The following is a 12776-nucleotide window of genomic DNA, read 5'->3' as shown; positions in this document are numbered from 1 at the left end:
ATAAATGTAAACTTGTGGGTAAAAATGCTGTTCGACCCTTAATTCGATCAGCCTGGATTTAATGAACAAGCGGACAATTAATGCAGCGGAGTACGCCATTGGCGCGGCAAGTTCGAATGTTTTGGTTTTGAAAATACGTACAAGAACCTTAGAAAAAGTTGAAACATTCGCTTGGATTTTGTTCATTTACAATAAAGCGATGTGATCGAAGGCTGGAATCAACAACATTCTGGTGCCTCGAAGAGAGCTTTACGATATGGTTTCTCAACCGATGGTCAAAGTAATGTAGAATCTAGATTCGTTATAAATAATAAATACGTGTGATCGATATATCATGCTCAATATGCTGAGAAAATCGGAGAATGCCCAATACCGGGCATTACACTTCGAAATTTGTGTCTTCAGCACCTGAAAGTCATTCTGCATTAGCCAATATTTTATTCTTAGCTTCCAGAGATCGAAGATTTTGATGTAATTAAACCAATCAGCCGTGGTGCATATGGGTAAAAACTTATATATAATATATAATTTTATTTGTCTATATGGATATGTATTGTTACATAATTTACCTGAATCTTGTGTATCATCGTAAGAGTTGTGAGCTTACTTTGTTGGGATGGTGGTGAGTGTGCTATTGTACCAGAATGGTAAGGTTGTAATGTTTACAGTAAAGCATGATGTTGCAGCTTTGGTGTGGTATACCAGGGTGTGATATGTGGCCTAGCAGTGTGTTTTGGGTATATGCTCTATATAGCATGCATGGTCATTATCATTATAAAGACGTATTGCAGTTTGTTTCATGTGATGGTTTGATCCCATATTCTCATTTATACATGACACCATTCTAGACAAGTCTTCCTGGGCAGGAAGAAGGGGGAGTCTGGAGACAAGTCTGGCACGCTGTATGCTATAAAAAGCATGAAAAAAACCGAACTGGTAAAAAAGAATATGATTGACCAAGGTGAAAATCAAATGATCTGTGGTTTCCTAAGATATTTCTGTTTTAGACATCTCTCAAAATAATTGTTCATTCCCTCGAACATTAGAGACTATCTAACCCCTACTGCACAATGAAAGCCACACAAAACCAAATTGATTAAAGATTGGCCTTCATTTTCTAGTCGTGGCTGAAAGGGACGCTCTAGCGATATCAAAAAGTCCGCATATTGTACACCTCTTTTACTCCTTTCAATCTAAAGAGCAGATTTTTTTGGTAGGTTTAGTCGATGTCTTTTGCGTAAATAAAGTCTAGTCCATATACATCTGTGGAATAATCGAAGTGAAGTGTTTACCATTTTTGGAGGGCCTTTTTTTATTATTTTCCGACGTAAACTGCAACTGTAACAAATTAATCCACTCTGAACAGGTCATGGAATATCTGATTGGCGGTGATGTCAAATCATTGTTACACAGTATGGGATACTTTGATGAACAAATGTCCAGACTATATATTGCACAGGTGAAGGTCATAGTAATCTATTTTCACTGTAATTATTGCATTATCTAAATAGCGCTAACCAACGTTTTATGTTCAGGTTGTATTAGCTCTAGAGTATTTACACAGTCATGGAATTATTCACAGGTAAATGAAAAGATAATACTACATGACTTTTTATTCACTTTACACTGAATAAACTCCAGTCAAACACGTGAAAGGAACGTGCACTAACCATTGACTAATAAAACAGAGATTTAAAGCCGGATAATATGTTGGTGACAAACGAGGGCAGAATTAAGCTCACTGACTTTGGTCTCTCTAAAGTAGATCTGGAGCGAAATAAAAGTGAGTTACTATTCTTTTTTCATTTTTAAAAGTTATTTCCCTGAGATCATCTCTTCACATTTTTTTGAAGAGTGAAGCTGTATAGTGTAGCCGACTGTTGAAGGTTTCTACGGTGATTTATATAGAGCCAACAGTAATGGATGTGATGAACACTCCCTCGTGCAAGCCTCCAATCTCGTCACCAGGGTACTGGAGAACACCCGGACAAGTTGCCTCACTTGCAACTGATTTTACCTTTGTAAGTTGTCGCCATTAGAAGACAAAATAACAGCAATGATGCAATTTAGCTTCCCAAGAGCGTAAATGAAACTAGAAAGTTTTCTTTTTTAGTCGATTCCAAAATCGATAAAGCCAAGATCTCGAATGCTATCCCGAATCCTAACGGAAGAACGTTCGGAAACAACGGAATCACCGTACGTCTTTGCCACTCCAGACAGCAAGTCGAAAAGACGCAGGTCATCGTTTGGTGCAGGCAAAAACGTGTTTCAAACTCCCGACGTTGGCCAGCGCACCAGGTCGTTTATTACAACACCGCTCAACCCCGTTACTGTGAACGAGAAATCAGGTAACTTATGTAATGTAGACGATATGTTTAAATTGTTCCACTCTCTGCACACAAGATCTCTGCAATCGATTCTAAGAGGGAGAAAGATGACTTCTATATCATTTCAGCTAAAATATATAACATCTAAGGTCACACATTTTGAGTAACTTTATTTATAGTGGGTAGTTTTACCACTTCGATTTTTTCTTGCAGAACACCGAGGCAGAAAACGAAACATGAAAAGTTGGCGATCAAATTGGTCTGATTCCGAGGCGCATAGCTCCGATCCCGAGAAGGAGCCGTCTTCGGAGGACGAAGATACCGAACAGTGCGCGAAGCGACGGCGAACAAGTCCGACTGGCTTGACATGTGAAATTCAAGGTTTCGAGATAAATCGCGCAATAAACCAGCCCTCGTGCGTTGATGATGTGAAGGAAACGGTTGCTAAGGATGAGGAAGCGGTCGCCAAGAAAGATGACGTAGATGCGTTGACGTCACCAGTAACAAAGGAGACAAGAATTTCAGGAATATTTAATATAAACAATTCATTTAATCAAAGTCTTATGGACTGTAGTTTCAATGCTGAAGAGAATATCCATCAACCTTCAGATAAAGAACAACACAATAAGGACAATGACGGTACCCATGGGGAAAATAGTGTCCAAGAAGATAATAATGGTAAATCGATTAACACTTCACCGAGTAACAGTGTCTTTTACTCGTGCAGCAGTGAAGTTGGCGCTGTCCAGAAATCTGCGGGTCTTACGCATGAACTGCACGGCAGTTCCACGTGCGGAACACATGCCAGCCCAGAAAACGTTCACGTGGCAACTTCTTCATCGTACGCCACTCCCGCGCGTGGGGTTCACGCATCTTTGCGCCACTCGGGATCCGGAGATAACAAGAGCGAAATTGGCGAAAGAGTATTTCAAACGCCTGTTGGTAATGCTCCGAAACACTTTCAAACCGCTTCAGTATCACGAATCAGGTTTCAATCACCAATGGAAATTGCTTACGATGTGCTACCTCGAAATTCAAGCACAACACCGCGTCGACGTCATAACCACGTAAGTGTGACGTCATGAATGAGGTTTTGTATTGTGCCTCAATGTTGCATTGGGTGGGCTTAATACACTTCGGTAAGAAAGCATTAAGCGGAGTATGGAAATTTAACCCAATTCTGCATCAGGATTCAGGAAGTATTGTGATTTCTTTTATAGATAACTCCAATGAGAACGCCCAAATCATGTAAGAGAGGAGCAGCCCCAAAACCCGCTCAGAGGATCCTTGGAACACCGGATTATTTAGCCCCGGAGGTTTTACTCCAACTAGATCACGGCAAGTAGCAACATTGGTCTGTAAACTCTGTAAAAGCTGAATGGCATTTCAGGTTTTTATTCTTATATCCATTGGAGCAATAAGGGTGATCTTAACTAAATGTTTTGAAATTTTCCCGTTTTAGGCGTTGGTGTGGACTGGTGGGCTTTGGGAGTGTGTTTATACGAATTTCTTACTGGAATCCCACCGTTTTCTGACGAAACTCCAGAGTTAATCTTTAAACACATCATGGAAAATGGTAATATGTTTCATGGCGATTTTATTTCGTAGTTGTATTCACGGACAATCTCACTTTGAGAAAGTAATGCTCAAATCAATTAAATTTTGTAGAGTATTTGCTGCCGGAAGGGGAGGAAGCGTTGTCTGAAGATGCAGAAACGGCCATTGCTGGTATTCTTGTGAAAGATGTTTCTCAAAGACCCGAGGCTGGAGGTTAGTACACGCCTAATTCTCATTTTGACTTCCTCGAAATTGCTTTCAGTAAAGTATTCCAGGAAACATCCTGTCGAGCACCTGAACTTTATCTCATTGCAATTCGTTTTCTCAACAAAGAATTAGTGTTTGAAATATATCTACTGATGTTTTGTGACAAAACTTTTGCGTTTTTCAGGAATCAAGAAGTTGCCATTTTTTTCTGTCTTGGAATGGTTGAACATCGATGGTTACCCAGCGCCATTCGTTCCAAACCCTGACGACGATATGGACACATTTTACTTTGAAGGTACGATCGCCTATCAAACTTGCAAGGCTTCTTAATGAGTCGAAATATATGTACAGTGGAACTTCAATATATATTGCATTTTCTAAAAGTTTTTTTTTATCAACAGCCCGCAACAACGTTCAAAACCTGCATATGTCATCATTCTGCAACTAACCAGAGAGAAACAAGAACTACAAACAATTTATCCAGTGATCAAATCTAATACAAACAGATCATGTGTGGGTTAAAAAGCAAAACTACAAATCGTGCCCTTCAAAATCGCGATTGATGTAACAATACGATGTAAAATTTTATATTTTATTATCTTCATTTATTACAATGATGCTCAAAACAAGAGCTCGTCTTCAACGAGATGCAATTTTCTTCCTTAAAGTTTGGGGACCTACCATTCATGTCTTTCAACTGAAATTCCATTGCAATCATCACATTTTTTTATTTTACTGTATGTCAAGTGTGGTGTTCAGATCTGTTGCTTGGTACAACACCTTGTGGTTAATCATTTTAGTATCACACAATCACCATATACACAATTCCGTTTGTACTTACCATGTCTCAAAATGACGTCAACTGTACTTTACCATATTTTAATAATTACCACATTTTCACCGTTAGAACGGTTAACTGTAAGATTCGAACTCATATTCGCACGTATTCACCTGTGAATACGCGGTTTTTCATGCAGTGTGTTATTATACACTTTCTTTCTCTTTGTATATAACGTATACTTACCGTTCCCCGCTTCCGGAGGAACATATTTCGAAATATCCGGACAATGTGAGGGACCAACGTTCACACATTTGTTCCTGAAGAAAAATGTACGAATTAACACTTGCTCAATTTAGAATGGCACTGTGGTCATTCCTGTATGAAAATCATTGTCCGAAAATAATACAAATGGACCCCGAATCTTGACCAATATGAACTAAGTCTTATTATCAACACGCTGTTATATATTCGAGATAATATAAAAGGCGCTTAGTTTGCTGAGATGCCAGGCTACCGGTATTTCATTTCCGATCCAGGCTTCGATCAGAAATGAAGATCCACGCTAATGTTTTTCGGCATGATTGAAGTGATACTTTGGCTTTAGCAACCCATAAACCTCAGTTTTACCGCTATTCTGAAAACAGAGCATTTGATATATATAAACGAATGGTTTGACTCACCTCGACCGAATTTCCGAAGGCGAATTCGCAAAAAATTTGCACTGTAGGCTACCGAAGATTGTTATCGGTGGGAAAACGAAAGTCATCTTTCTCCCAGGCCCGGGTTTGCGTTACCCTTTGTAATTCTTCAATGGTTGGATCGGAAGTGTATATCAGAAAGAAACTAAGATCCACCTTTCGTCTTGCTCGAAAACATAACATCCCTTTCCGTAATTATATTTGGAGTTGCCAATTTTTATTCCGGCATCAAGTTCGCGACTTTGCCGTCGACAATTCAGGCTGTAGGTTTTGCGAGATGCGTTTAAAGCCGCGTTTAACGAATTTTAATCGCTTCCTCGCGATAACAGACCAAGACACGACCAAGTAACTGCTCAGCGTTTACAGACAATATATACGAATGTAAAAAATGTTTTCGTTAAACTAAGTTCAACGATCTTCTTTTCGGGTTTCTGTTCGTTTTCAGACGACACAAAAATTTCAAGCTTGTAAATAAATTTTAAAAGGAATAAAAGAATCAATTGCCAGGTAAACTATAATGGTGAACTATAACGTGTTTCTACAAATAAACCTGCAGAACCACTTCATTCTGTCGTTTTATGAAAGGCCCGTAAAGCAGGGATACTATATAAGTCAGAGATAACAAAAAATTGAAGTTTTAAAAATCACATTTTATTAAAACAGATACCGGCGAAGTTCTCAGAATTATCGATATTACTAAGCTGTCAAAAACGCAAACATTTTCTAGGAATTATTTATACAAAAACCATCTGATTTTCGAATGAGTGCTTCGCTATTCTGGATGATGCAGCTACTGCGGTTCTATTGCCGGATAAATGTATAGTCTCGCCGCTTTTAAACTTTCAACGAGGACAAGTAAAATTATTGTTCGACGAATGACCACGACACGGAGCTCTTGGTTGGCTATCATACGACTATATCGGCTATATTACACTGATTAAATCCGGATTTCCGAAGGACGGCATCTCTCACCAATCACGGCCTTAGAATAGAATGACGTCATGTTAATATTAGCGAGCAAGCAACGAACGAACACAGTTTTTTTGACAAAACAGAATTTCTAGTTCAGATGATAGTAGATTCTCTAAATGATGCCACAACAGCTTGCGAAAGACTGACAGAAGTTATCAGATCAATTGATAAAGACAAGAAATAATTCTGAATGCAAGCAGTTGCCAATGCCTGATATTCCTGAATGGTAATTTGTTTAGCTAATATTCCTGCACTCAGAAATACTTTGTTAATATTCCTGCATTAATATTCCTGTGCATACAAGCAACCCAGGTTTGTTGTTGAGCAGGGAATTTGTGACAATTGTCCACATCACAAGAGTCAGACTTTTAATAACATACCTTGTCCTTGACCGTAGGATTGCCTGCCTCCTTGCTGACCGCCAGATGGAGGGCCACCATATCTGTCTGTTGACTGACCATAGCCATCACTGAAAGTCATTAAAAAAACACAAGACTTGCATTGATTTGCTACATGGAAGCTGCTTTTAGCAGTAAGTAAATCTAGGAAAGTGAATAAATTTCAATTCCAAAAGAGTTCATTAAGGGGCTAATTTTGAAAACACTTACCTTCCTCCACCACCACCACCATAACCTTGGTCATTCCTCTGATATCGGTCACCGCCACCACCACCACCACTACCCCCACCATAACCTCGATCTCTATCACCATAGCCACCACCATCACGCCTAGGAGGTGGTGCATCATATCCTCCACCACCACCATACCCACCATCATAGCCATCTCTGCCACCATAACCATCACCTCCACCATATCCCCGATCATCACCATAACCATCATTGTACCCACGAGGGGGTGGTGGCCCACGTCTATCTGGTCCCCCACGACCTCTGGGAGGCCCACCTCTTCCCCTTGGAGGTCCTCCTCTTCCTCCACCTCTAGGACCACCACGTCCACCTCTTGGACCGCCCCTACCACCATAACCACCACCACCTCCACCACGACCATAACCACCACCTCCACCACCACCGTAACCTCGACCACCTCCTCTGCCACCACGGCTATAACCACCTCCTCCTCCACCACCACCACCACCACCATGGCGGTCATTTCGTTTAGCTGCTTCCCTGGCAGGATCTTTGGGATTTGCATATTCAATGTTAATGTCCTTGTTATCAATAGGCTAACAAAGAAATAATGCCTAAGTTAGTTTTGCACCACAATAAATGGCTCTTTTTAAATTTAACACACTGGATACCAAATGATAACAATGAAAAATGGCACTTATATAATAGCTTACACATCCTTGTAGTCCACTTTTCGCAGCTTCAGCAGCAGCAGGGTCTGCAAATGTCACATAACCAAACCCACGAGAGTTTCCTGACTCCCTGTCCATGACGATGCAGGCTAAATAGAATTGTTTTATTGTGAGTGAAGCCGTACAGACATACAAAATTCTCATCAACAGTTCATGACAGGAAGTTGATTGGCACAAGGATGTTTCCATGGGGCCAATCAGTGGTGTGCTGATTGGAACAAGTTTTTTATTCTGATCCGATATTTGATTCATCCAACCATCCTCCTAAATGCTGACAAAACTCAAACAGATTTGCACACCTTACTGAAGGATTTGGTTCCTACATATTTCGGTATAAAGCATAAACGTCAAATTCATACTTGTCATATACAGTATATGTCTTACAAATTTAAGATTTGCTAGCGATTTCACGATTACAGCTCCAACGCCCACAAAGTTACAAACAAATAGCTATTATTCAACTCCACTAAACTACATCTGACCAAAATACTGAGCACCTTTAAAAGCACCAAAAACGAGCAAAAAAGCAGAAGCTTTTGTCTCACTCACCATCCTCGATTTTTCCGTATTTATCGAACGTCTCATACAGAGTATCTTGCGTGACATTTTGGCTAAGCCCCCCAACAAACAGTTTATTCCTTTGGGACATTCTCGACCGTAAATTTCGCCTTAAAACCGTTTAAAAATCACCTCAAAACTTCCCTAATATACGATGTTTACACTGGAAGCAAGTTTCAGGTTTAAAAACCGAAAAAAAACCGTTCAAAATGTGATAAACAACTAATCCGATGTTAACAAACCATCTTTTACACGTGAAAGAATGGCCGAGTTCCGAGGTATTGCGCATGCCCGCATGTTTAAACATGGCATGGAGCATTATGGGAGAACTGATCAAAAAAAAACACTGGATGGTAGTCTAACTGTAAAATTTACTGTATAACGATTTTGGGGTATTATTCGGGCAGCTTTTGACCTCTAGAATAGGCCTCTAGTACCCCTATAAACTTTCTAACAACAACATGACAGTCAGTCTCTATTAATTGTGAATTTGGATGAAATATAACTAAAAATCAAGCTAACTACACGATCTGTGAAAGATGAGGTAATTTCCTTATTCAGTCTGAGAACAGGCTATGAAAGATATATTGAGACACAAAATTGAACTTAGAAATATTTTTCCTAGCATAAATGATCACAAAACAAACGACAATGAACCGCCGCTAAAAAAATTCATCAACTTGTGTTCGTCGTCACCACTAAAGCATAACTAAATCAATTTCATGATAACACCGAAAGTCGCCATTTCGTCTTTCACTTGAACAGTTTACCGCCAGACGCCATATTTTTCAATTTTCATTCAAATCTTTCACAACTTTCGGTGCCCGCCACTCGCCATAATGCCATGGTAACGTCAAGTCATGTGGGCTATTTGCCATTTTTAACAGCAGTTGGCGAACAAAGTCCTGCAAGCAAGCAGGAATGGTTAGAAGGTGAAAAAAAAGAGAGGCGGTTTGACTGATACACAAAACAGTTCAAAACAAACTAATCAGGCAACATCTACGTAGCAACATTAAGTTGCCTGATTAGTTTAGTCTCAGAGCACTTTGAGACTGAGAAGTAAGAAAGATTCCAAGACCAAAAGTATTGGAATAAAAAAGCTTTCCAGGAAGTTTACGAAACCCGAGCTCCTATCTGAAGAAAGGTGAAAAGTTTTGCAAATCAGTATTCCTGGATTAGAGAACTGCGCATTAATAGATACCTAGGAGAGAGGGACCTCACCTTACACAAAAAAATCACATCATGTACGCCTTCGGGATAACTCTATGCCTTTTTCTTGTTTTCGCTTTGGTTGCTTCGGAATCTGAACTTTCAGAACTACTAGATGACGACGACGGTTGCTTCTTTTTCTGTCTGGTCAGCAATCTTTGTTGATCCACGCTGGTGTACTTTTCACGACGCACTTTCTCCCTGTCCACACTGGATGGATGAATGAAATAATATTTCTTCTATCCAAAGCCGTACTTTGTAAATTTGTATGGGAGGGGGATTCTAAGATTTCATTCGAGGGGGGGGGTTAGAATTTCTTAGGGGTTGTAAATTTCTTTAAATTTTGTTCGCTCTCCTCAATCGTGAAGAGGTACTTCTAAAAAAGATTCTAGGAAGCGATATGTTTAGTACATACCGTAATCGAGCAACGTCTACATCTCTCAACCTGTCTTCGCGTCTAGGCGCAGGGGGGTAATCTTCATCGTATGAGGCAGGTGGCCTTCTGTAGTCACCATAGTCGCGGGGAGGAGGATGATCATAGGCGGGTGTATCATAATAATCTCTGGGAGGTGGACGATAATAGTCTCGCGGAGGTGGGCGCTCATAGTCACGGGGAGGAGGTCGGTCGTAGCTACGAGGAGGTGGGCGATCGTAATCTCGTGGTGGTGGTCGGCCATAATCTCGTGGAGGGGGGCGGTCGTAGTCACGAGAAGAGGGACGGTCGTAGTCACGAGAAGGGGGACGGTCGTAGTCACGAGGTGGGGGACGGTCGTAGTCACGAGGTGGGGGGCGGTAAAAATCTCTAGGAGAGGGATAGTCATAATATGGATCATCCCTTGAATGTCTGTAGTATGGGTCAGGTCTTTCGTCATAATAGTATGGATCTTCGTTGGGGTACCTGTCCATGTCATAGTATCTGCCATAGCCACGACCCCGACCACGACCAGAGGGTCCTCGGCTGCGTCCTGAAGGCCCTCTGCCAGGGGAGCTCTTGGGGTCATCTGCAAATTCTACACAGAGAGTCTTGCCATGGATCCGCTGAAATCAACAAAATATTTTGAAATTTACTTAATTTCTATCTATCCATTCTCCTTGTGGCAGATACAAGAGCCTGATCTCTGTTTTTCTATCCAGTCCGATCTAACTTACCAGTCCATCTATGGCTTTTATTGCCTCCTCAGCTTCATCTTGATTAACAAAGGTCACATACCCAAACCCACGTGAGTTGCCTGTTCCTCGTTCTGTTACAATACATGCTGTGAAATCACAAACTGAGATGGTTATATTGATTGTGTAAGTTATATTATAATCAATCAAATTTCAACCTAAATACACACATGTACTTAAGAGGGCTGAACAGGAAAAGTTTGCATAGATAAAATGTCAGGACAAAATATAGACCTACCATCCTCTAGCTCTCCATATTTCTCAAAAAGGTCATAAAGAAACTCCTTTGTAGCTTCAAACACAAGTCCACCAACAAAGAGCTTATTTTTCCTTCTCTTTTCAAACTTTCTCGCCTTTATCTCATAAATATAGGGCGTCGGTCGAGCTTTCTCTCCAACCTCGGTGTACACCAAGCCATCAACAGGCTTTCTGGCAAACATGTTTCTATCAGGATTGCCATCATGACTTTGCCCTTGGTTGGTGTCAGGTGGGGGAGTAGACTTGTTCTGGTTATCCAAAGATGTTGGTGGTTCCCAATCAAACATTTCTTGGGATATTGGAACGTAACCAGAATAGGTTTTAACTCCTGAAAAGATTATTGTGTTAGAAATCAAATTTAGAGAGAAATTGAATTGACTTTTTTTGCCATTTTTTTAACATTATCTGAAGGTCCTGTGGCTACTAATTGTCACAATATATGTACTTCATATTGGCAATTCTCCCCCCATTTTTATAACCATCTTTCAAGTAACTCTAGTACTAATAAACTAGTAATAATCCAAACCTTCTCTACTGTCATCATTATTATCATTGTTGTGATCATCATCCTTCTCAATTTTAACCACAACAGCCTTGTTTTCATCCACAACATTTGCCTCCCTATCATTTTGCTTACACATATTGTTATCACTTTCATCCGGTGTGGTGATTTGGCCAGATTCATGTTCTTTATTCACAACTGGTGCTAAGTCAATGGTTTGGTTAGTATTTGTTCCATCATTTTGGTCAGTTACACCACCAACATCGTTGATAGTACCTGGCTCTACTAGGGGTACTATGCCTGGTTCAAATGAGGATACTGTAACTGATTCTTCTGTGGATGCCATATCTGTCTCTCCTAAGGAAGCCATAACTGGTTGTACTGAGGATGCCATAACTGGTTCTTCTGAGGATGCCATAACTGCTTGTACTGAGGACACTATAACTGGTTCTACTGAGGATATAACTGGTTCTTCTGAGTATGTCATAAGTGGTTCCACTGAGGATGCCATAACTGCTTCTACTGAGGACGCTATAACTGGTTCTGGTGGGGATGCCATATTTTGTTCTTCTGAGGACGTCATAATTGGTTCTACTGAGGATGACATAACTGGTTCTACTGAGGATGACATATTTTGCTCTTCTGAGGTCGCCATAACTGGTTCTACCGAAGATGTCATATTTGAATCACTTTCAACTGATGCAGCACTATCATCATTGCTGCTCTGGTTGGGAGCAGGGATTGATTCCTTGCCATCCTTACTGTTTTCAGCATCCATTGTGAATTTCACTTTTTCTCAGACTCTCAGTCAGGTAGTCAGAGTACCAAGAGAAAACCCTTGAAGCAGAGTATTCAACTTTTAGGAGCCGGTGAGGCACGTTGATATTGCTATATTACAACAATGTCTAAAAACATGAAAAACTCATCAGCCTAACCGAACTTTCCAAAACCGCATTAACATGCATGTACTGCATACAAAATATTGGGATATCAAATGTCTTTTATACAAATTCACGAAATTAGATACTGCTACGTATGGTGCTATTGAACCATTTTTCGTACAAACCTGCATTAAAACTCTGTATCGCGCGATGGTTTCAATTCTCCAAGACAATAAGCTCGTTAGTTTAGCGTTCAAAAGAACTAAACAGCGAACTCTCATGTAATCTTTCATACAAATTTCTACGAATCAAATGAAATTATATGATTTATAGTAATAAAT

The 12776-nt window shown here is 40.3% G+C and overlaps 2 protein-coding genes across 2 annotated transcripts; one reads left to right on the top strand and one right to left on the bottom strand.

Moving 5' to 3' along the window:
- The first annotated feature begins 86 nt into the window (after positions 1-86).
- LOC114518139 (serine/threonine-protein kinase greatwall-like) lies at positions 87-4700 on the top strand. The gene is made up of 15 exons (XM_028538074.1): positions 87-280; positions 448-503; positions 849-961; positions 1122-1213; positions 1367-1459; positions 1536-1582; positions 1689-1783; positions 1909-2021; positions 2114-2348; positions 2541-3394; positions 3548-3665; positions 3790-3903; positions 3996-4097; positions 4276-4386; positions 4493-4700. Exons 1-15 carry the CDS (start codon positions 257-259, stop codon positions 4537-4539), a joined length of 2214 nt encoding a protein of 737 aa, XP_028393875.1. The 5' UTR covers positions 87-256; the 3' UTR covers positions 4540-4700.
- A 1499-nt stretch (positions 4701-6199) lies between these two features.
- Positions 6200-12772, bottom strand: LOC114517964 (RNA-binding motif protein, X-linked-like-3). Its single transcript, XM_028537818.1, has 11 exons — positions 12621-12772; positions 11579-12459; positions 11033-11380; positions 10777-10883; positions 10043-10665; positions 9658-9837; positions 8410-8540; positions 7843-7949; positions 7151-7725; positions 6923-7011; positions 6200-6552 (listed from the first exon to the last, which is right to left on the bottom strand). Exons 2-11 carry the CDS (start codon positions 12330-12332, stop codon positions 6539-6541), a joined length of 2928 nt encoding a protein of 975 aa, XP_028393619.1. The 5' UTR covers positions 12333-12459; positions 12621-12772; the 3' UTR covers positions 6200-6538.
- Between the last annotated feature and the right edge of the window lie 4 nt (positions 12773-12776).

Source organism: Dendronephthya gigantea, unplaced genomic scaffold (genome assembly GCF_004324835.1).
Source record: "Dendronephthya gigantea isolate DGI-Jeju-01 unplaced genomic scaffold, DenGig_1.0 000010F, whole genome shotgun sequence".
In the NCBI taxonomy this organism is placed as follows: Eukaryota; Metazoa; Cnidaria; class Anthozoa; order Malacalcyonacea; family Nephtheidae; genus Dendronephthya; species Dendronephthya gigantea.
Note: the sequence above shows the minus strand (reverse complement) of the source record. Positions and strands in the feature narration are given on the sequence as shown.